Source organism: Euleptes europaea, chromosome 1 (assembly GCF_029931775.1).
Source record: "Euleptes europaea isolate rEulEur1 chromosome 1, rEulEur1.hap1, whole genome shotgun sequence".
Taxonomy (NCBI): Eukaryota; Metazoa; Chordata; class Lepidosauria; order Squamata; family Sphaerodactylidae; genus Euleptes; species Euleptes europaea.
The window spans coordinates 182,589,267-182,611,711 of NC_079312.1; the positions used below are offsets into that span (position 1 = coordinate 182,589,267).

Consider the following 22,445-nt stretch of genomic DNA (forward strand, 5'->3'; position numbering starts at 1 on the left):
GCCCAGTAGGGTTTGGCCATGCTTTATAGAAACAACTATAGGTTTTACACCAGCCTGAGTGTTGAGGGGTGTGGAGTGTCTACCCCTGAGTAATATCCCTGGAGCTCTGGTCCTGTGTCATGAGTTGTAACTTGGAGCGTTCCTTTTCGAGCATTCATTTGCTAGAGCAGCTAGTTTCTAGATCAGACTCAATTCACTTGGCATCTTTGTGGATGGAGAGAGGTGTAATCAAGAGCAGCGCCGTCAGCCGGTCTTTGTGAGACGTACTTTGGCCGGACAGAGGGCCAAACGCGGCTCGAAGACTTAGCAGGCGTTTTCAGTAAGTTTGCGAGCCCACAGCTTCTCAGACTTGCAGTCTGAACCCAGGTGTTGAAAGGGAGGGGTCTACTTCCAAACCGAAGACGGAGGGCATTAATGACCTGGCAGCCAAAAGTTCAGCAGTTTTCCCCTACCGTTTATAATTGTACACATTTCCATTGGTTCCAGATACTTTCTTCCTTTCATTTAAAGTGCTTGGTTTAATGTTAAATCATGGAGCAGTTTGTAACTTTGGAAACCTTTTGACTCATTTATCCGTACCGTTTCTGTCAGCCTATAGCAAAATAGAAAAGAAACGTTCCTGGCGGTTTGACGGTGTCCTTGCTCATATCTGTCCCGTGTTGCCGGTTTTCCCGATTCTGTGTATTGTTTATTTTCCCTGCTCAGGCAGGAGAAAAAGATATCTGAATGTCGGCTTCCCCCCCTTCCCTTTTTAAATAGAAAATTGGCTAGTGAACCATGATTCAAGAGGCTGAGGGGGGAGCGTCTTTCTTTCCTAGCATTAATTAACTCAAGTTCGTTATGACGTTGAGTCTGCTGCACAGTTTTGCCTTGTTTGTGCTAAATCAGGTCAGAGAGGGAAAAAACTTTTCAGGCAGACGCTGCGCGTTAGTCCAGAAGAATGAAGAAGGGAAGCAAGCTGGTATAACTATTACGTAGAGTTAAATTGGTCTTTGATTATTATTTATTTAGTCATATGCAAGGAGGAGGGTGTGAGACGTGAGGGAGCCCAGCTTTCCTACTTTGTGAAAATAAATTCAATCTAATTTTAGGGTAACTTAAGGAGTGAGTCTCGGATGCGGGCTCAGGAGTGGGTTGGGATGATTAGAAGCAAGGGAGGCACAAGGTGAAAATCAGATTACGGAAGAGTAGAGAGAGAAAGGAGCTGTTCTGTCCGCTTAGGGTAACCACAGCGAGGGTCCTCTTTGCTTGTGCCCAGGTTGAAAGCGCCGCTCTTTGCCTTTAGCAGAGTATTTGTTTTCTTGGCATCCCTCTTGCGATTGGGCGTTTTTCATATAGAGCTCCAGTTTGTGTCCTTAAATCACAGCATTTTATTTGGGTGAAGTCCGTATTTTGGAATTTGGGATAATAACGGAGAAGTGTGACGCACACCTCCAGGTTTTCTGCACACTCTCTGGAGCCGAGCCAAGTTGGACATAAAGTGCCCCCGGCTCATTGTTAGCCAAAGCTTTCCAATTTCGGCTCTCTAGGCAAGGAAGAAACGGAAGGGGCAAGCCGTGGGCCAATATAGGGTAAGTCTCGCTAGCCCTGTGGAGAGTGGGAATTTATGTACTATTCATTCACTAGGGGAAGTAGTTGGCCAGGGTGCTACTGACTGTTTCTATGACAACCCAAAGAAAGCCTTGGCTGGAAAGCCAAAGCTGGGAAAAGAGTGAACGTGAGAAAGCGGGAGAGAGAGAGAGAGAGACTTCTAAAAAGGAAGAGACATCAAAATTAGACCTGGAGTTGGAAAGTTGGACTTGAAGTAATTAAAACTCATAACTCCCCTGCAAGGCTTTGAGGAACCTGTCCCATTTCCACAGCCCTTGGGACTGCAATGTACAAGAAACGATGGGAAAGACCGAGAGAGAGAGAGAGAAAGAAAAAAAAGAAAGAAAGAAAGAAAGAAAGAAAGAGTCTCTTTTGTAAAGGATGTTCTTAAGAAATTATTCAACCTTGCACTGTTCCTCGTCAGTGTATCGGAGATAGCTGAAGAGATGTATTACGTCGTTCATTTTGGGGGCAAAGGGAATCTCAGATTTGTAGACCTCAGCCAAGTAAGGCAGCGAGGCACATTTGATTTTTGCTTTTTTTTGTCTCTATCTCATTTTGGCCTCCTCCCCCCACCCCTTTCAGGAGGTTCGCTTATCTGTTCACCCCCATGTTTTCTTTCTTGGTTGCTTTCCTCTCCCATACTTTCCTCTAGCTTTGCCATCTAAAGGCTTTGCTGCATTTTCTACTTTATTTCCTTCTACTTTTCTACTCTATTTCCTTCTACTTATCCCCTGTTTGTTTAGTTTAGCGGGAGACATTTCCCCGAGATCCTATTCATCTCATTTCATTTGTGCGGGGTATAATGTGTATCACACACAAACACACACACGCACAAGAACCAATCAATATATTTAAAAAACTTCATTTTCTGCGTTAGATACCAGTTGGACTCATTAAAAGGAACCGTCCGCATCTAAAAACTGATTCCACACAAGACTCGCTGACATGAATGGGGGCTACGCAGTACACATTACAGACTGAATCCTAGAAAGCGAGTGTGTGCGACCTTTTTAAACCCCATGTATCTCCTACGTTCTAGAGATGGAACGAGAATCTGCCGAGTAAGGCTGTTGTTTTCTGTAGCGATCATGAAAACAACCCAAGAGGATTCCGTGTTTCCCACTAGTTCCCGTTGCGATCAGCAACCGTGGGTGCCAATGTTGACAATCCGTCCTTTGTTTCTCTTGCGTTTACTGCGCATTACTTTTTTTTAAATTAAATGACCGATACCTCCAGCAATACCCTCCTTTCCCGTCTGGATTATGCAGGAGTATGCCTGTTTTCAGGTGTACCGAGTTGGCATTGAAAAGGAAAATCAAAAGCTGTACTGCAATAACAATAGGTTTCATACGTAACTTACAGTTCAGTAGATGCCAATGCTAACATAATATACAGATTCAGTTAGATTCAGAATTCACGCTTGTGTCAAGAATGTGCAAAGAACAAGCCTGGCTTTTGTGCTCTTGTTATCCCATTACAGACGGGGCCGTCAGGGTGGGCTTGAGAGTCCAGGTACTTCCAGCGGCTGATCTAGGGGCATCACGGCTTCCTATGCAAGATATTTCTTGGATGCTGCTGTTCAATATGTAGATGCTGCTTTAAATCAAAACTACCAAGACTCCGAGACATTTTGAAGAGCAGGATGATCACAAGAATCGTTTATTAATCTTTCATCTACTGAATGTGGGGGTCACTTGATCCAGGACCCAGGATTGTAGCGTTGTGCATCAGTCTTGGACTCTTTTGAGGTTCCAGTCTGTGATTCTGACCATAAGGAATGAGAAGGTTAATTGCAGGAATAGTTGGTAGTTTTTCTTTGCTTTTCCTTTCACTTCCTCCCCCCTTATTTTCTTTGTTGTGTTTCACATTCTCAATTTTTCCTTCTCCTCATGTGAATGTCTTTAATAAACTTAGTGTTGATTAAATTAATTTTAACCTGCTACAATGTCTTTTTCATAGGAAATTTCCCATGCTACAATGTCTTTTTCATGGGAAACCCCCCCCCCCAGTTTTTAGGATTCTCTTATAGTTGCACAACAAACCTTTATTTTCTTCAAGTATGTTATATTTAATTGCTTAATTTTTTTCCAGTGAAAGGCAGTTTTTCTAAAGGGAGGATTCCAGGCCTAAACACCTGGGCTTGTGCACATACTCATGAGAGTTTGAAACCAGAGGTTTAAATTTCCCTGACGAACTTTCAGAATGTTTTTGGGAGGGGGGCGGGGTGGGAGAAGGGCAGCACTTCATGTTCCCTTTATCTCCTTCTCTCTTTTCTTGTGCTTCAACTTACAACCTCCCCCCCCCCTTGACACAGATATAGAAAAATAATCCCCCAGCTTTTGTGTCTGGATGGAACCCGTCCACCTCAAGGGCCGGCCTGCCGGCACACCTTCCTTTAATCTGCCTGACGGAGGGGGAAGGGCCGGCTCAGGTATTACCTGACACTGCAAGGGACTTATCACCTTTGTCTTGGAGCCCTGGGGGGGTTGTCACTAAGGTCACGGCAGGGGGGGCAGTCTGGGTATTTTCCCAAGCAGGCCAGGTATTTAGGAACAACAAGAAGTCTGAAGGTCTTCGATCTTGCTTTTAAGGTTGCTCAGGCTGGGGGTCTGGAAATAGGGCTGCCAACCTCCAGGTATAATATAGTCAATTTATTGGTAGGTAATGGAGTTTACATCTATGTATTATGTGTGTTAAGAATATAGTAGAGGAGAGATATGAAAAGGAACTGAAGAAGACCTCGAAACAGAATAAAGCAATCTCGAGAAAAACCGTCTTCCGGATTCTCCTGGACACTCTCCTAGATAGAAAGAAATGACAATGAAATATTATAAATTTGGACTATTGGAATTGTGAACTCCTTTGGACTATTGAGCTGATGACTCATATGGCATATTTTGTATTTGCGTTATAATTGTGGTTAAGATTCTTTGATGTGACAATATATAGAGACTTTAGGTATCTTTGCCGTTCTGTGTTGATTTCAGATTTAACCTCCAGGTACTAGCCGGAGATCTCCTGCTATTACAACTGATCTCCAGCCGACAGAGATCAGTTCCCCTGGCGAAAATGGCCGCTTTGGCCACTGGACTCCAGGGCATTGAAGCCCCTCCCCTCCCCCAAACACCGCCCTCCTCGGGCTCTGCCCGAAAAATCTCCAGGTATTTCCCAACCTGGAGCTGGCAACCCTAGGGGAGAGGAATGGGGAAGCAGCCCACCGTACCCACTATCAGCAAAGGCAATTATGGAGCGGGGTGGTGGCAGAACCTGCGATGGAACCTCTACCCTGTGATTTGTGAGCACAAATGGGCAAGCCCTGATTTAGCTGCTTGCACGCAGGCCGTGGGCAGTTGGGAGAGGCTCCGTGCTGGTCTGACTTCTATGCCCATCCCCACATGCTGTCCATGGGTGGCGCGTTGGTCTCCTCCAGGGCTGCCACCACGCGGCCACAGTCATGGTTTGAGATCCTCAGCTGTGATGCAGAGGGACATGTAGGTATTGATAAGGAGGCAAGCGGCTGCGTTTCCCTTTGGAGCCCCCCGTGTGTAGGGCTGTAGATGAACCTCTCTCTCTGCTCTGCTGGGTGTGCTTGGGGTGGAGAAGGCAGGTTTGTAAGAGGTGGGGTGGGCGGAGAAGAAAGCTGGTGAAGGGGGGAAGCCCTTGAGACGAAGACCGCGGTTGTTTCCCCACAAATGCCCAAATATTTAAAAGTGGGGCTCCAAAGGAGTCAAACCAAAAGGACTCCGTTCTTTTCTTTGCCTCCTCACGCTAGCCTTTTATTTTCTGTTGCGGTTCCACGCCTTTATTTTCGCTTACCATTTTAGCCTTTTGTGCTTTCCCTTCTGTTTCTTTCTCTCTACCTTGGCTCTGTTATCTATTCTTTCTTTGTTCAGTGCACGGGCAGCATTTTTCTATTGCCTTTGTTCTTTATTTTTCTCCCAGGGTAATTTTTTTTAAAGAATATATATTTTTGGCTACAAAGGTCACATAAGTAATAATAATCAGTCCTTGAAAGTGTTGAGTCGGAAAATGTAAAATAGTTAACTCTGATCTCGGAGGTGCTTCAAACAGTTGATTTTGTCTCGTTGGATAGTTTGGGGGATAAAGGTTTGGGTGGAAGTGAGCAACTCGGTAAGGGAACCCGTCCGTTTGCTCCAACCTGCGAGGGACTGAAGCGGGAGGAAGGCAGAGATGGAGAGCGGGCACAAAACCAAGCCATGATGCCAGCCGTGCGCGAAAACTCACTCCAGCCAGCAGAGCCCCACGGAGGCCGGCGACGGGCCGGGCTAAGACCTTCCAAAGAAATAATGTCTGCATGCGTTTTCATGTACACTGTGGATGGACTTAGAATTAGCGCTGCCGGTTCGAAGGCTTCGTCGTGATTATGTCTATATAGTTTTAGTTTTGGAAGGCCATTGCTTCCACCCCCCCAATGACTTTTCTGTACTCAGAGTTGCAGGGAAGAGGAACAACGGGGGGGAAACGAGAAAGAGGTGGAGAGAACAGCTGCTTTTTCTAAGGCCTTGTGGGACTGTCTCTGGGGGGTGGAGGGAGGGAAGATGGGTGGATGCTCAGATATTTATTTATTTAAAATATTGTGCCAGTCGCCCGCTTGCCAAAATCTGCCGGCCAATAAAAATTTCATTGCGGCTGGACTTTGCTTATTCATTAGATATGAACTTGACGATTTGGCAAATTGTTTTCCAATCTCTTAACTGCACAGGCTTTCTCTCTCTCTCTCTCTCTCTCTCTGTGCCACCCCCCTCCCCGATGCCTTCTCCGCCAACCTCCCCCCCCTCCGCCTCCCTTTCCCTTTGATGCAGCCATTGGCTGCTCCGCGATGTGTCTCTTTGCCAAATAGGTGGGTCCTTCTCCTCTCCCTCTCTCTCTCCCTCTTTTTTTTTTCTTGCTTGGCATTGGCACAGGCAAATGGTTGGGGACTGAGCATGAAAGGAGAAAGCCAGCGAACAAGAGAGTTTAAGAGGAAAAAGGGGAAGGAAAAAAAGGGGGGAAAACCACCACCACCAAATCCCCCACAACCCAGCAGTTGGGTCCTGCCAGCAGCCGGTCACAGCTGATTCCAGAGCGGAGCTGGTCCCTTTTCCCCTAGACCTGCGGTCACCCCCGTTCGCAGGCGAACCCTTTAAGTTGCATCTTTGCGTTCCTGCCAACGCTGAAAAAGCTGCTTCTCCCTCTCCCCCCCCCAACCCCAGTCCCCCACCTGATCAATCGCTGTTGTTCTCCTGATTTTTTTTTATTTTTTCCTCCTTCCTGCATATAGGATTTTTCTTTTTCTTTTAGAGAGACATTTGGCATTCTTAGACCTATTTTGTGTTTGTTTTGTGTGTGCGAAGGCGGGGGTGATGTTGATTTATTTTTGTCCTTTGCTGCTTTTTCCCATTCCTAACCTGGTTTCTTTCTATCTGATCTTTCTTTTTTTACTCTCCTGTTATTTTTATTAAATAAGACTTACAGTTTTGTTAGCGGGTTAGAGTGGAGAACGCCGCTGCCGTCAGTCGTTTCCCCATCTAATTTAGGAAACATTCTGCACTTTTTCCTGGGGACTTCCTTCTTACATTGAGACTTTCCTCCTTCTTCTCCCCTCCTTCCGCTTCTACCCCACAGTCCCTCATTCCTCCCCTTTCCACACTCTGCAATTCTGAGTCCAGAATTTCTGAATCGGGGGCTTAGCTTCGCTGGGATGAGCCAGAGCGATGGTAATTATTTCCACTTTTGACTTTTTTTTTTGCTGGATGGTTTTGCCTTTAGGGAAATCTTTATTATTATTATTATTTATAAAATAAAGTCAGAAAGCTTCCTAAAATGACTTGATTAAACAAAATTACCCAGAGCATTTTGTCCAGCAAGGGGAACAGAACCAGTTTGGTTTTTAAGCCCAACATTGCAAACCAACTTTATTACTTTTATTATCAAGGGTAGTCACATTTTACTTCCATTATTTTATGTTGTTTTAAAAATTATTGGTTCCAATCTGGTAGCAATCTGGAAACAACAACCCCCACCCCTATTCTTCCTTGACACCCCCTTTTCCATAGCTGTGTTTTATCTTGCTGTTCGGTTGATCACGTTCGGAGCTTTCCTGTTTGTGCCTGTAATGCTTGGCAGTTTGCAATTGTTTGGGAGGCGACGTGGGAACTTCAGTGCGGAAGGGTGATTCTTCCTTCTCCGCGTTCTAACGTTTCCCCCCCTTCTTTTGTCTCGCACCCTTTCTTCTCGCCCTGTTCTTCTCAGGATGAATTCCACCCCTTCATTGAAGCTCTCCTGCCTCATGTCCGTGCCTTTTCCTACACATGGTTCAATTTGCAAGCTCGGAAAAGAAAGTACTTCAAGAAGCACGAGAAGCGGATGTCGAAGGACGAGGAGCGCGCCGTGAAGGACGAATTACTGGGTGAAAAGCCCGAGATCAAGCAGAAGTGGGCTTCCCGGCTGCTGGCCAAGCTACGCAAGGACATCCGTCCAGAGTTCCGCGAGGACTTCGTCTTGACCATCACCGGCAAGAAAGCCCCGTGCTGCGTCCTCTCCAACCCAGACCAGAAGGGCAAAATCCGCAGGATTGACTGCCTGAGGCAGGCTGACAAGGTTTGGAGGCTGGACCTTGTTATGGTCATCTTGTTCAAAGGGATCCCTCTTGAAAGTACTGATGGGGAGCGGCTGTACAAGTCGCCGCAGTGCTCGAACCCAGGCCTCTGCGTCCAGCCACACCACATTGGAGTCACAATTAAAGAACTGGATCTGTACTTGGCGTATTTTGTTCACACTCCTGGTAGGTCAAACAAAAAAAATGTGCTTGCTGTTTTTTTTGTTTTTGTTCCCCCCCCTTCTGTCTCTGTGTGTTTAGTTTGAAAGGCAGCAGAAGTGTCTGTTATCTCTCCCCGTGTTTCCTTCCATTCACCATTAACAAATTGCTAACTTGTGAGATGTGCTAGGATTGACCCTTCGTGCTCAGGAGTTTGAAAAAAGTAGCTGTGGCCAGTGGCCCCTCGTGACTTCCTGTCTCACTCTTGCCTGAAACTTCCTACGGTGGAGAAAATCCCTTTCCCCCCCCCATGAAGATGAATGATGCAGAGTAGGAATATCAGTATACAAAGGTCGGGTGACGAAAAAAGAAAAGGAGTTATGATTTTGTTAGAGCTGGAAATTAAGAAATGTGGATCCTCCGGTGAGGTTTCTTTGCTGACCCCCCCCCCAACCATTCTGTTGGCTCGATTTAACAGGTCGATGTGGCAGTGAGTTGCAAACAACAAAACCTACAAATGGGAACTCCTGGCTGTTTTCAGTACGGTATGGCAGCGTTAGAGCAATCGCATTGCATTTTCCTTGTCTGCTGCCCCAAATAGGAGCAAGTTTCTCAGGGGAAAGGGAATATGGATAAGACAATAGGAACCTTTTTCTTTTGTTTCCAAGGCCTCCTCCCCCCACCCACCCCCAGTCCATGGGTTTCACGCAAGCATGCCCTTCTTTAATTTTGTTTTCATATTTCTTTGGGCTCTCTTTGTGTTTGGCTGCGCTTTCAAGTCGAAGCAGAAACGCCTGGTTAATTTTTAGCCTTTGCCCAGAGACGGCCAATTTGCTGCCGGCTTTGGGCAGGCGGGCCGTGGCGGGCGAGGGTGTTTACCTTTCGCCACCCCAAGTTATAATGAAAGGCATCTGCCCCGGTCCCCACGCTGCCGCTCTCCAGCTCCTCCCTACTTTTTCATTTTGTTTTCATGCGAGGAGTCAAACGCTCCGCCGCTGGAGCCTGCGCTCCCCTTTTGTTTCACTTTTCTTCCCCTGTTTACCGGATAAGAGCGAATCTCTGCCGTGTGAATTCTGGTGGCCGCTGCCGCCTCTTGGATCCCAGCATCGTTTGCGCTTCTGCAGTTTCGGTCTGAGAATATTGCTAGGAGTCTTTCCTCCTTTTTTGGGACGTGCCCCTGCTTCCCCCCCATACACACACCCCGTGCGTGTGTTGCAGCCCCCCGGACAATATCAGGAGGTTCATCTCAGGGGCTGCGGATGGCGTTACGGGCCTGTTCCTGCCACCCACACAGCACGGGGCACTTCCAGGATTGGCAAGCAAAAAAACCAACCGTGCATTACAGTGTTCCTTCTCCCCCCCCCGAACAAAATTCCTTTTCAGTCCTTTCCTGTTTTCCTCTGGCTCAAGACAAAATGAGGCCCTGTTACCTTTTCATACAATTCCGCATATCCTCATTCTTAGAACCGAAGTGTTCCCTCCTGTCCTCCTGGCTGGCGCAGAATTTCTTCACATGTGCAATTGGGCAAAATCCAAGTACAGGCCTGTAGAGCATCCATCTCAGTGTTCACGCAAACATGCTGTAGTTTTTCACACGCACGCACATATACAGGGACACACAAGTAAAATGAAGTAGGAACCTATTTGTATTTATTTTTTCCTTTAGAGTACCCTTAGTCCATAACCAGGTGGTTCACAAAATCATAATGAAGTAAAAGAAATTACCAACTGACCCCAAATACCTAATGCCCGTGTATTAATCAGATCTCCAATCAAGCATGCAAGAGCAAGACGAATTTGTCAGGTGAGCAAGCCGGATCACTCCTGGCTTGTACGTTGCGGAGGCTGAGATAGTTTTTCCTTGTTGGTGACAAACTAAGCAGCTGAGCATCTGGAAAGCGTAATCGGGTGCCGTAAGCATCCTCCCTCTCCGCTTTTCTGCTTGCGTTCATGTGTTTGTGTTCCCAGAGGCCAAGAGTGTACAGACAGTCTTTCTCACTGCCCTACGCGGACCCTCACGCACCCCCACACCCCCTGGCTCCCTCGATCGAAGGCTACCGTCAGGAAAGGCTGGGTTCGTTCTTCTCCGAAGTGCCTGTTCCGGCAGGAGGTGATGAACTGTCCTTGAACTGTCATAGCCCCTTTGTGGTCACAGTGGGCAAATGGCAAATATTCAGGGTCACGCTGGAGAGAAGAACCAAAATTAGCCTTAAAAGATGGGGGGGACGGGAGGGCCACGGAAGAAGGACCCTCCCAAAGAACGTTCCAGCCAGGCCTCACACGCTTGCAGGCGATGTTGCAGCGCACAAAAAGGCCAACCCCGTATTTTGCTTCTGTTAACTGAAGTGGGATATCCGAGAAATGTCACTTTGTTCGCAAGGCCCCGTTTTAAGCTTGGCACTCGGATTTCGAAAGCAGCGTTGAGAAATGCCCACGGCTCCTCGTCCTTTGGTGGCGTTTGAGGGGCCGTGCCGTGCCCGAGCGTGTATTTTGCAGGCCGAGCGGTCTGATAATCGGTTGCAGAGTTTGGGGTCTCCTCCTATCGACTTCTAACTCAAAACATCTCGGCTTCCTGTGTTCGCTGCTGATCCCAGGCATAAAAACGGGGACCAGGCAGGGCGAGGTTGTGGCGGGACGCACGATTAGATTCATCCAAAGGTGCTCTTTGGGGGACCTCGGGGACGAGGGGCTTCTACCCAAGCCCCGCTGCGTAGCCAGGAGAGGAAGGTTTTGTCCTCTGCCATCGGCCCAAAGTTCAAAAGCAAGTGCTGCTTTTGGGCTTAGGAAACAGGGGTCGCCATAAGTATGTCGGGTTTGTAAGATGGTCTTTGCACATTTCCCCTCCCTCGCCCTGCCCTGCTTCTCCCTTGGTGTGGCCCACTAGAAGCGCCCGCTGTGGCCTTTGGAAGATGGCAGCCATCGCCCACGTGCTCAGCACAGATCTTTGCCCCTTCAAAGAGCGGGACAGGAAAATCCTCCTCGGGCAAACAGAGATGTGGGGGCACATCTGTGCGCCAGGGAGGGGTTGTTTAACCTTCCCTAGGGACTGCTGATCTCCTCCCCAACCTTCGGTTTCTTTTAATACTTTGCTTGTCCAACCAGTCTTCAAAACCAGTGTGGTGTGGTGGTTGAGAGCAGTGGTTTGGAGCGGTGGAGTCTGATCTGGAGAACCGGGTTCGATGCCCCACTCCTCCTCATGAGCGGCGGAGGCTCATCTGGTGATTTGTTTCCCCACTCCTACACACGAAGCCAGCTGGGTGACTTTGGGCTAGTCACACTCTCTCAGCCCCACCTACCTCTCTGGGTGGCTGTTGTGGGGAGGGGAAGGGAAGGAGACTGTAAGCCAATTTGAGTCTTCCTTCAGTGGCGGAGAAAGTCAGCATATAAAAACCCATTCTTCTTCTTCCCAGGTGAGGCTCTGGCCACATTTTGGTATTCCGGCCATTTCCCCCCTCTGGGGTCTTTGCTGTCTGAACCGCCTGCCAGGCTGACCCCCGAGAGGACAAAGAAGCAAAGGGCTCAGAGACCCACACATCATCTTCTTCTTCTTTAATAAGCCTGATTTGGGGAGGAGGGGGGCTGGTTTCAGGGGCCATTTTAAAGTGTGAACCTCTGGCCCCCTGATTCCCACTGTTTGCAAGAGGATGCAAGGCCCACTCCAGAGGACCAGCAGCAGCTCCACCTCTTTTGTGTGGTTTTAGTGGTCAGTTGCTTTCTTGGAGGCTCCAAACTGGAGGCGAAATCACGGGTGTGCCCTGAAAATGGCAGGAAGCAAGGTTGTAAATTACCATTCCTGCATGGCCACCAGTCAGTTCAGAAACTGCCTTTCTGTTTCCTGCATGAGAAATGTTGATGCTTGTGACTTATGTTTTTCATACACGTGTGTTAACCGTGGAAGAAAGACGGAAACATCCTTGAAATGGCAGGTGGGGGGTGAATAGTAATTGTTTTACTAGTATCAGGAACGATAGTGAGAAAGTTTGCAGAAATAGCTGCTGACAGCAGCATACATATCTCTCCCTTTCCTCATTTTATTTTCACAACAACCCTCTGAGGGAGGTCAGGCTGAGAGCAAGTGACTGGCCCAGGATCACCCACACAGCACCATGGGTGAGCAGAAATTTGAACTGGGATCTCTCAGGCACAATCGGCATTCTGACCGTTTACACGCACCTCCTCGTGCCTTCAGTTGTCATAATTAATGGCAGCTCTTATTTAAGCAGCTGAATTGATACAGGTTTCTGGCTCTTACTGGCATGGAGGTAACCTTTTTGCATATGTTTTGCAAGCATTGACAGGTGCTGATTTCTGAGGCACGGTGTGTGTATGTGTGTGTGTGGGTACCCCATTCCTGTGCCCCTGGCCCCGATCCGACACCGATGGCTTGATAATTGTGCAAACTGAATGGGGGAGAGAAGAGATTTTCTGCTGGGGAGGGAGTGCGTCTGTCTGTTCTGTTCTTCCGGTTGTATCCAACTCCCAAACTCGGAGGCAAGTCAATGAAGAGGTGACCTTCCTCCCACTGGATTGCAGCAAGTTGCTTTTACTTCTCATGCAAACTGGAGCCGTGCTGGAGCCCCCTCCCGACCCACAGCCTGTGAACTTCACATCTTTGGTCACCCGCCCCATTCTCTCTCCCCCCTTCTGCCATTTCCCTCCTGACTTATTCTGTTCTGATCATGAATCTGACATTCCTGCCCCCCCACCTCTTGGAGGTCAGAGCGATTCTTGGGGTAAAGGGCAGGATCGGCTCTGTGTCTCCCCCATCCTTTGCTCTGGGAGATCTCTGCTGCATGCTGCGTCGTGGAAAGGATTAGTTGTTTGCCTGTTTCGTTTCTGCATGCCGTAGGCCCCGAGGCGTGTGATGAACGCCGTGGAACGAGGCTTCCCGTTGGCCTGGGGCGGCATGGAAAAGAGGGGCCGTGCCCGGCTGTGAGGAGGGCACTCCTGGAGCTGCTGGCGTTGTGTTTCTTTGCTTGTCCAGCTGGTGCTGTCCGCCAGGGTGGTTCTGGAGTCACTTTATGGTCTACCTTGTCTGTCTTTTCCTCACTTAAAGATGTCCTGTAGGAGAGTTTGGGCAGGGTTATCTGAAGGAGACTTTTGGATCCTGGGCATGACAATAGTTTGCGTCCACCACCCCTGACTCTTGGTCAGACCGCCGCCTCTCCTCGAGTAACAATCGTGGCAGTAATCCTTACAGCTGCCCTGTAAGGTAGGTCAGTGTATGTAAGCTGGAGCGGGGAGCCCGCAGGCTGATAGAGCGTGGCTCCCCGAAATTCACCAGGGGAGTTGATGTCGGACACACGAAGTGGGAGCTCACCCGCTCTGCCACCTCGGCTCAGTGCCTTCCGCTTGCCCTCTGGGGCCAGCTCCCAAGAGACAGCGCCTTTGACTGGATGCCCACATGCCATGGACAGAGCTTTTCGGCCGGTCTTGGGCGAAGGACGGGCCGTATCCAGTCTCTGAACCGGCAGTGCAGGGCGGCTGGTTGGCCATTGTGTTGCAGCTTTCTGCTGCAGGGGAGATTTCAGCTCGGTGGGTGGGGTCGGTGGGTGGGCTTGTTGCCCTTGCACTGTGGCAAGGGGACCCCAAGGAAGAGCGCCCTGTCCTGTCCGCAGGCAGCAGAGCTCTTGTGCTGCTGGCCACATTTTGGAAGACTGTACAATGTCCTCCACAGACAGGGGAGGGGCCGTGGCTCATTCGTAGAGCCTCTGCTTGGCGTGCAGAAGGTCCCAGGTTCAATCCCCAGTGGCATCTCCCGTTAAAAGGACCAGGCAAGCAGGGGATGTGAAAGACCTCCCCTGAGACCCTGGAGAGCCACTGCCGGTCTGAGTAGACAATACTGACGTTGAAGGACCAATGGTCTGATTCAGTAGAAGGCAGCTTCATGTGTTCATGTGTTCAAGAAAGTGGCGAATGGCATCCCGACGGGGCTGAAGGCTGGCCACTGGGGTTAAGTGTCACCAAATGGCACAACGTCCTCCACAGCGTCACAGGTGTTATCCAGTAGGGGCTTGTGACACTTACGTGGTTATATGCCTGAGAGCCTTCCCGATTACAGCGCTGGGGAAAAGAGCTCCCCCCCACCCCCCACAGCCCTTTGGGAGTGCTGGGAAATGTCCGTGTCCCTCCCAACAAGACACTTATTTTAAGGAAGGGTTAGGTTCCTCACAAAATTAACAACCATTTTAACGTTGGTTGTTCTATAAAGAAAACACTCTGGAAAAACCCGACGTTTGCTACCAGCTAAGAAGCTGATCGGTGCTCCTGGTTTATAGAAAAAGAAAACAGCAGTCATAATATGAATTGCAGGAAATTCTGCAGAGAGGAGGATGGAAAATGAGGTGGTTGGCTGTAAGGAAACTTTGGGCTGCAGGGAATTTGTTCTGGCCTTTCCCAGGTGTGTGTGTGTGTGTGTGTGTGTGTGTGTGTGTGTGTGTTTTTAAGTGTTCCAGGATCCTTCAAAACCAGTTTGACTAGAAAACCAACATGAGGCAAAACAGAACAGTTCACAATACCACCGGTGTGTTCTGCACACAGTAGTGAGATGGGTAGTGAGATAGATGCCTCAAGGAATAGCAGGGCAGGGACCGAGTACTCCTGGAAAAGGTTCTGGGGGACCGGTCTGTTAAAGCAACTGGGATGAATGTCTGGGAGAAAAATTGAGGAAATTGGGGGGGGGTTCTCTTGGGACCCCCCCCCTCACTTTTCCAATGGGAAAACTGGAAATTTGGTGGGGGGGACGCTGGGGAAAAAAACTCCAATGAATTTTTTTCTCATTTAGAATGAGCAAAATGCTTCTTGGGGCAAAGTTTTTTCCCCCAACCAGAATATACAGCATGAAAAGGGTTCAGGAGTTTTCCAATTTTTCCAGTAGAAAAACTGAGAAATTTTGGGACCCCAGGAAAAAAATAACACCTCACCTATGAAGCATTTTTTCTTTTTGACTGAGAAAAACCTTCTCCTTCAAAGCATTACGCTCATTCCAAATATATGGCCTGAAAAAGTCTGTGGACTCCCTCAATTTTTCCACTGGGAAAATTGGGAAATTTGGGGAGGATACTCTTATACTGTAGAGATGCACATTTTCAAATTTTTTTTTTAATGTAGAAAAATTTGTCAACAATTAACATGCTGTAATACGTTTAATGATAATACGTTGTTAAAGAGTTCGATGCTTTCAATGTTAGCTGAATATCCAAACATACTGCGAGTCCTACGTATCATGAATCCATGAGAGTACTTCTGTCCAAACAATACAGTTTCTTTTGTTTACAACAGAATTTGTTTTCTACCTTCAACTTATATTTTTTCCTTCCTCTCAAGAGGGCAAAAATTAAAGAGACTTCTGCATAGGGGGCAGCAGTTTGCAATTATCTTTTCCAGTTATTGGGTATAGTTGCAATTTTTTGTTGTAGAAAACAAAGATCTTTGTACCTTTAAATTCCATAAAAATGCCAAATAGTACAATTGTACTTGCTAACTGAGTTGCAAATGATGTATTTTGTGTTGTTAGATCTGTAAAATAAGTTTTGGTGGGATAGGAAAGTAAGTATTGCATATATTTCAAATTCCCCTCAATTTTATTTAATGCAAACAAGCGGGTGAGGGAAGACCACCTTTCCCCCCGTGTTTCAAAATATCTGTAAATTTGACATCTCTAGTGAAGATTTTTTTTTTTGGGAGCAGAATCATTTGAGGAAACCCTAGTTACCGTGTGATTCATAATTTTCTGCTTTTCTGCTGACTCCTTCCTCAGCCCTTATAAGCTGCCGTCTTAGCTCAGGTCTCCTCAGCCTTTGTGAGAACCCTGGATAATCCGTTAAAAGGAATTAAGGGAATTTACAGTCTTAGTTTTCGTATTTTTATCCTGATGAATTAACTGCTCAGAAAAAAAATGGGTTTCCATTAAAAATGCTCTGCAGGCAGAGAACTTAGCCCAATGAGCCGGGCACCTTTCCCAACCTCCCCCCCCCATGCCCTGGGCACCTGACCTGGGTGCCTCAGGTGAGCCCGATCTCATCAGATCTCAGAAGCTAAGCAGGGTCAGTCCTGGTTGGTACTGGGAGACCACCAAGGAAGTCCAGGGTTGCTATGCAGAGGCAGGCAATGGCAAACCACTTCTGAATGTCTTTTGCCACCTCTGAATGTCTTTTGGGGAGGGGGTGTGGCTCAGTGGTAGAGCATCTGCTTGGTATGCAGGAGGTCCAAGGTTCAATCCCTGGCATCTCCAGTTAAAGGGACTAGGCAAGTAGGTGATGTGAAAGACCCCCGCCCGAGACCCTGGTGAGCCACTGCCCGTCTGAATAGACAATACTGACTTTGATGGACCAAGAGTCTGATTCAGTACAAGGCAGCTTCAGGTGTTCTTATTTTCATGTGTAGATGGCCCAGGCTAGCTTGATCTCATCATATCTCAGAAGCTAAGCAGGGCTAAGCCTGGTCTGTATTTGGAAGGGAGACCACCAAGGAAGTCCAGGGTTGCTATGTGGAGGAAGGCAATGGCAAACCACCTCTGAACGTCTCTTGCCTTGAAAACCTTTTGGGGTCGCTATAGGTCAGCTGCGACGTGATGGCACTTTACACACACACACACACACACACACACACACACACACACACACACACACACGAACATGGCGTGGGCAAAATTTTCTGTGCCCCTCCTGCTCTCGGGTGTCAGTTCCTGGAAATGCTGCAGTTCGCATATGGCCTCCTCGGGGCCTCTTTCTACACTGGGTTGGGGCTTGTATCTGTCCATCCCGCTAGCCACAACAAGCATCCAGCCCAAGATGTTGTGGATGATGGTCTGTAATACCCTATCAGGAGTGTTCAGATGGGGAATTTGCCTGGTGTTTCTTTTTCACTTTTCTGAAGTCCTGTGTGAACTTGTGGCCAACGTGGTGTAGAAGAAGGAGAAGAGTTGGTTTTTATCTGCCGACTTTCCTACCACTTAAGGGAGACTCAAACCGGCTTACAACCATCTTCCCTTCCCCTCCCCACAACAGACACCCTGTGAGGAAGGTGGTGGGACTGGGAGAGCTCTAAGAGAGCTGTGACTAGCCCAAGGTCACCCAGCTGGCTTTGTGTGTAGGAAACCAAATCCAGTTCTCCAGATTAGAGTCCTCCGCTCATGTGGCTAAGAACAGTCGACTCTAATCTGGTAAACTGGGTTGGTTTCCCCCCTCTTCCACATGAAGCCTGCTGGGTGACCTTGGGCTAGTCACAGCTCTCTCCGAACTCTCTCAGCCCCAAGGCTCTTTCATAGGAAGGAGATAATTGTTAAATTACTATGCGGTAATCTGATTCTAATTTTGATAAGTTTTTATATCCTATTTTATTTGACATGTTGTATGATTGTTACATATCGTGTGCATTTATTGGTCTTTGACTGCAAATAAAATTCATTAATTCTCTCAGCCCCACCTACCTCTCAGGGTGCCTGTTGTGCGTGTGTGTGGGGTGGGGGACGGGACGGTGATTGTATCTGGTCTTGCTGCTGGCTCCTCTCAGTTAAGACACAACAGAGTTGGGGCCAGACCTTTCCGTTCCCTTTTGCGCCTTTTCTCTCTCTCCCTTCGTTCCTGTTAAGAGTGATCAAAGACGTACCTCCATTCTGGGAAGAGGTTCACATCTAAAGAAAGGAAATCTGTGTGAGCAGTTCTGTGGGGGGGGGGAAATGTTGTGAGGACTTGTTTGTTTGTTTTTTGTTCCCAGGTGAGGCAGATCTCTGGAGCACAGATAATGCAACCGGAGATCCATCTGCAAAAACCCAGCTGCATTTTTGGGCTTCCGCATATGCACACCAAGAGAGGGCGGCTTAAAAGGACCTCAAAGGTCATGTGTGGGATTAGTGTGGGACTTTCTTTGGAGTTAAGTCCTTTGTAGACCCCTGCATTGCTCCCTTCTTCTGCCCCACGAGGTGCGCTTCTCCATCACCTGCACCTCCAGCGTCTTCTTTATAGATTCCACCCCCCCAGAGGTTTCAGTGTGTGTGTGTGTGTGTGTGTGTGTGTGTGTGTTTGTGACTTTGGGGCTAGGTCCTATTCTCTTTCTCTGTTCAATAAACTCAATTAATTCACGCTGAACGTCTTCAATTTGGCCCACATTTGGTTTGTGTCTCTCTATAAACCCAGAGAGTTTCCCCAGCAACCATTATGGGGTACCAGCATTGATAAAAGCAAGAGTCTCTGGTGTCTGGGGAGTAATTTATATCTCCAATTCAAAACGAGATGCACAGTGGGTGTTATGGTGAAATGAGTCTCTTCCAGATTCCCACTAAATCGTATGAGGATTTGGGAGAGACTTGGAATTTGCTGCCCTCGGCAGGGTCGGATCCAGGGGGGAGGAAAGATCTGTGTTAGCTGCCGTGAAAACTCATCTTGCCCGGGGAGTTTTCACTGGATTCTCTGCATGAGGATCTGATTTGAAGGGTCCTTCTGTGGTACTTGGCAGTATCAACAACGTCCCACTAAAGGTCTTTTGAAAAAAGTTTTTGTCTGCTTTCTTCCTTCGAAACAGAAGGGAGGCTGGCTATGTGTGAATGGTAGAGCCAATGCCGGAAGAGGTGATGGTGGGACGCCCCTTGCTTCGCTCCTCACAGGGTGTTTAGGGCTGTTTAGCTTGGAAAGAAGGCTACTGAGACATGATAGAGGTCCATAAAATTATGCATGGTTTGGAGAGAGTGGACAGGGAGAAACGTTTCTCCCTCTCCCATAATACTAGAATGCGGGGTCACCTGCTGAAGCTGGAGGGTGAGAGATTCAACACAGATAAAAGGGAGTATTTCTTGTGGAACTCCCTGCCCCAAAATGTGGTGACGGCTGCGAACTTGGAAGGCTTTTAGAGGGGAGTGGACATGTTCATGGAGGAGAGGGCTATCTATGGCTATTAGTCAAAACGGATACTAGTCATGAGATATACCTGTTCTCTCCAGGATCAGAGGAGCATGCCCGTTATCTCAGGTGCTGTGGAACACCGGCGGGATAAATGCTGCTGCTGCTGCAGTCGTCTTGTTTGGGGGCTTCCTAGAGGCACCTGGTTGGCCCCTGTGAACAGACTGCTGGACTTGGTGGGGCTTGCTCTGATCCAGCAGGGCTCTTCTTATCTTCTTATGTGTGCTCCAGCCTTTTTGGAGGGGAGGGGAGGGAGAGGGAGAGCCAGGGAATTCAGTTACTTCGACTGCTTCCTCTCTCCTCTGCCAGCACAGGAATGTATTGGAACAGGCGGTGAAAGGGTGTGTCTCCTGGCCTCTCTCAGTGGTTTGGCTGGTGGCCTCTCTCAGTGGTTTGGCTGGGGAGGAGGAGAATGGCTTTAGGGATGCCCCTCCTGGTGCCTTTTGTCTGTGGGCTGGGCGGCGTTGGAGTACTGAAAGTGAGAGCAGACAGCATGCTGCTCTTCCTAGAATGTATCTGGTGAAAATCTGAGATTTGGGGTGCTAAGGAAGAAGAGTGGGGTCTCAGACATCTGCTCACCATGCCAACATTGGTGGTGGAAAGGGCCATCATGTCAATGTTGACTTACGGCGACCCTGTAGGGTTTTCAAGGCAAGAGACGAACAGAGGTGGTTGGCCATCGCCTGCCTCTGCTCAGCAACCCTGGCCTTCTTGGGTGGTTTCCCATCCAAGGACTAACCACAGCCGACCCCGCTTAGCTTCTGAGATCTGATGAGATTGGGCTAACCTGGGCCATCCAGGCTAACACTAATAACACAATACTGCAAAGGTAGGTGTTTCATTAATAACTATTTAATTAACCCAATGAATAGTAATTGAATTAGTGATTGCTTTGGATTGTGTGTCAGAGGCCATTTATGCATGGGAGGTTTTGCCACTCTCTAGATGCACATTTTCCCCACCCAAATTCTCAAAACTCTGCATGGGGGCTTATTTTTGAGTTTTGAGAATTTGGATGGGGGAAATGTGCATGTAGAGAGCGGCAGATCCAAGGCAAAACCTCCCTTGCATAAATGGCCAGAGTCACAGTCTTGCTTTTCTTGGCTGCATATGTTTCTAGCCGACCCTTGAAGCCACCGAGTAGCCACCAGTTCAGTCCTCCTGTTGGGTCTGAAATCCTGGGGTATGTCGTCTTTCATGAGGCTCCACTTCCTTGCAGCACCCCGGGTTCTCTTCAGTGTTTTAGTGGGAGTCAGATCCTCCACCCAAACTATTGGTTAGGCTTGTTAATTATACCAGATTAAGCATAATAGCATGGTAGTCTAGCAATTTATGAAGTAAAACACTTAAAATCACATTATATTATTAGATTTAGAAATATGGAAGCTTAGAGTTGGAAGGGGCCATCCAGGCCGTCTAGTCCAACCCCCTGCTCAATGCAGGATCAGCCTAGAGCATCCCTGACAAGTGCTTGTCCAGCCTCTGCTTAAAGGCTGCCGGTGAGGGGGAGCTCACCACCTCCCTAGGTAGGCAATTCCACTGTCGAACAACTCTTACCGTAAATTTTTTTCCCCTAATATCCAGCCGGTACCTTTCTGCCCTCAATTTAAACCAATTATTGCAAGTCCTGTCCTCTGCTGCTAATAGGAATAGCTCCCTGCCTCCTTCTTAGTGGCAGTCCTTCAAATACTTAAAGAGAGCAATCATGTCCCCCCTTAACCTCCTCTTCTCCAGACTGAACACTCCTGGGTAAAGAACATCGACAGTACTCCATTGATCCAGTAAGCTCGTCACTCAATCAAAGAAGGAAACGAGATTGGTCTGGGAGGACCTGTTGGGGACAAATCCGTGCTGACTTCCCCAGATTACCAAGTTGTCCTCCAGGTGCTACCAGACTGATCCCTTAAAAATCTGCTCCAGCATCTTCCCTGGAACAGAGGTCAGACTGACTGGCCTGTAGTTTCCTCCCTTTTTTGAAAATCGGGATAACATTCGCTCTCCTCCACACTTGTGGCACATTTCCTGTCCTCCAGGAGGACTGGAAGATGATGGACAAAGGCTCTGCAAGCTCCCTGGAAAGTCCTTTGAACACTCTCGGGTGCATACCATCCGGCCCGGGGGATTTGTACTCATCCAGTGCAGCCAGGTGCCTCTCAACAGCCTCTCTGGCCAGGTCAACCAGCAGTCCAGATGCCGTGCCTTGCCTACTACCATCTCTATGTGAGCCTCTTCTCTTCTTCAGGGAAAAAACTGCGGCAAAATAGGCATTGAGCCTTTCTGCTTTTGCTCTGTCCTCTGTCAGAGTTTCTCCATTTTCACCCAGCAGTGGGCCTGTGTGGCCTCTTTCCCCTTGTGCTTGCTCCTCACATATCTGAAGAAGCATTTCTTGTTGTAGCGAGCCTCCCTGGCCCAGCCTCAGCTCACTCTGAGCTTTGGCCTCTCTGATGGCTGACCTACAGTGCCTGGCAACCCGCAGATGCTCTTCTGTAGAGCTATGTCCTTGCCTCCATTTCTTGACCATTTCCTTTCCCCCCCTTTTGAGTCCAGTAGTGTCATACAGACCAACAAGTACAATTACATTTTTGAGGTATATGCTTTCGAGAGTCAACGCTCCCTTTGTCGCATTATATTATCTCATCCATGAGCATCATTGATACCAACAGAGAGTTATAAGTTGGCCAGCCGCTCAGATCAGTGGGCAGAGAAGCACGGCTATGGCTGGTTCCTCTTTCTTTCTTTCTTTCTTTCTTTCTTTCTTTCTTTCTTTCTTTCTTTCTTTCTTTCTTTCTTTCTTTCTTTCTTTCTTTCTTTTCTTTCTTTCTTTCTTTCTTTCTTTCTTTCTTTCTTCCTTCCTTCCTTCCTTCCTTCCTTCCTTCCTTCCTTCCTTCCTTCCTTCCTTCCTTCCCTTCCTTCCTTCCTTCCTTCCCCTTCTTTCTTTCTTTCTTTCTTTCTTTCTTTCTTTCTTTCTTTCTTTCTTTCTTTCTTTCTTCCTTCTTTCTTTCTTTCTTCCTTCTTTCTTTCTTTCTTTCTTTCTTTCTTTCTTTCTTTCTTTCTTTCTTTCTTTCTTTCTTTCTTTCTTTCTTTCTTCCTTCCTTCCTTCCTTCCTTCCTTCCTTCCTTCCTTCCTTCCTTCCCCTTCTTTCTTTCTTCCTTCCCCTTCTTTCTTTCTTCCTTCCTTCCTTCCTTCTTTCTTTCTTTCTT

The 22,445-nt window shown here is 48.0% G+C and overlaps 2 protein-coding genes and 1 non-coding gene across 3 annotated transcripts in view; all 3 read left to right on the forward strand.

The window, feature by feature from the left end:
* Nucleotides 1-13,286, forward strand: part of NFIX (nuclear factor I X) — a 60,774-nt gene extending 47,488 nt beyond the window's left edge. The window contains exons 2-4 of the mRNA XM_056850676.1: nt 7,846-8,397; nt 10,319-10,504; nt 13,200-13,286. Of these exons, the coding sequence (XP_056706654.1) occupies nt 7,846-8,397; nt 10,319-10,504; nt 13,200-13,286 (825 nt within the window). The remainder of the gene's footprint in view (nt 1-7,845; nt 8,398-10,318; nt 10,505-13,199) is intronic.
* The window catches only part of ELOF1 (elongation factor 1), a 226,365-nt gene continuing 208,137 nt past the window's right edge, over nt 4,218-22,445 (forward strand). The window contains exon 1 of the mRNA XM_056858558.1: nt 4,218-4,228. The gene's annotated coding sequence lies outside the window, so the exon portion shown is untranslated. The remainder of the gene's footprint in view (nt 4,229-22,445) is intronic.
* TRNAT-GGU (transfer RNA threonine (anticodon GGU)) lies at nt 16,512-16,583 on the forward strand. The gene has a single exon. It is a non-coding gene; the product is annotated as a tRNA-Thr (tRNA).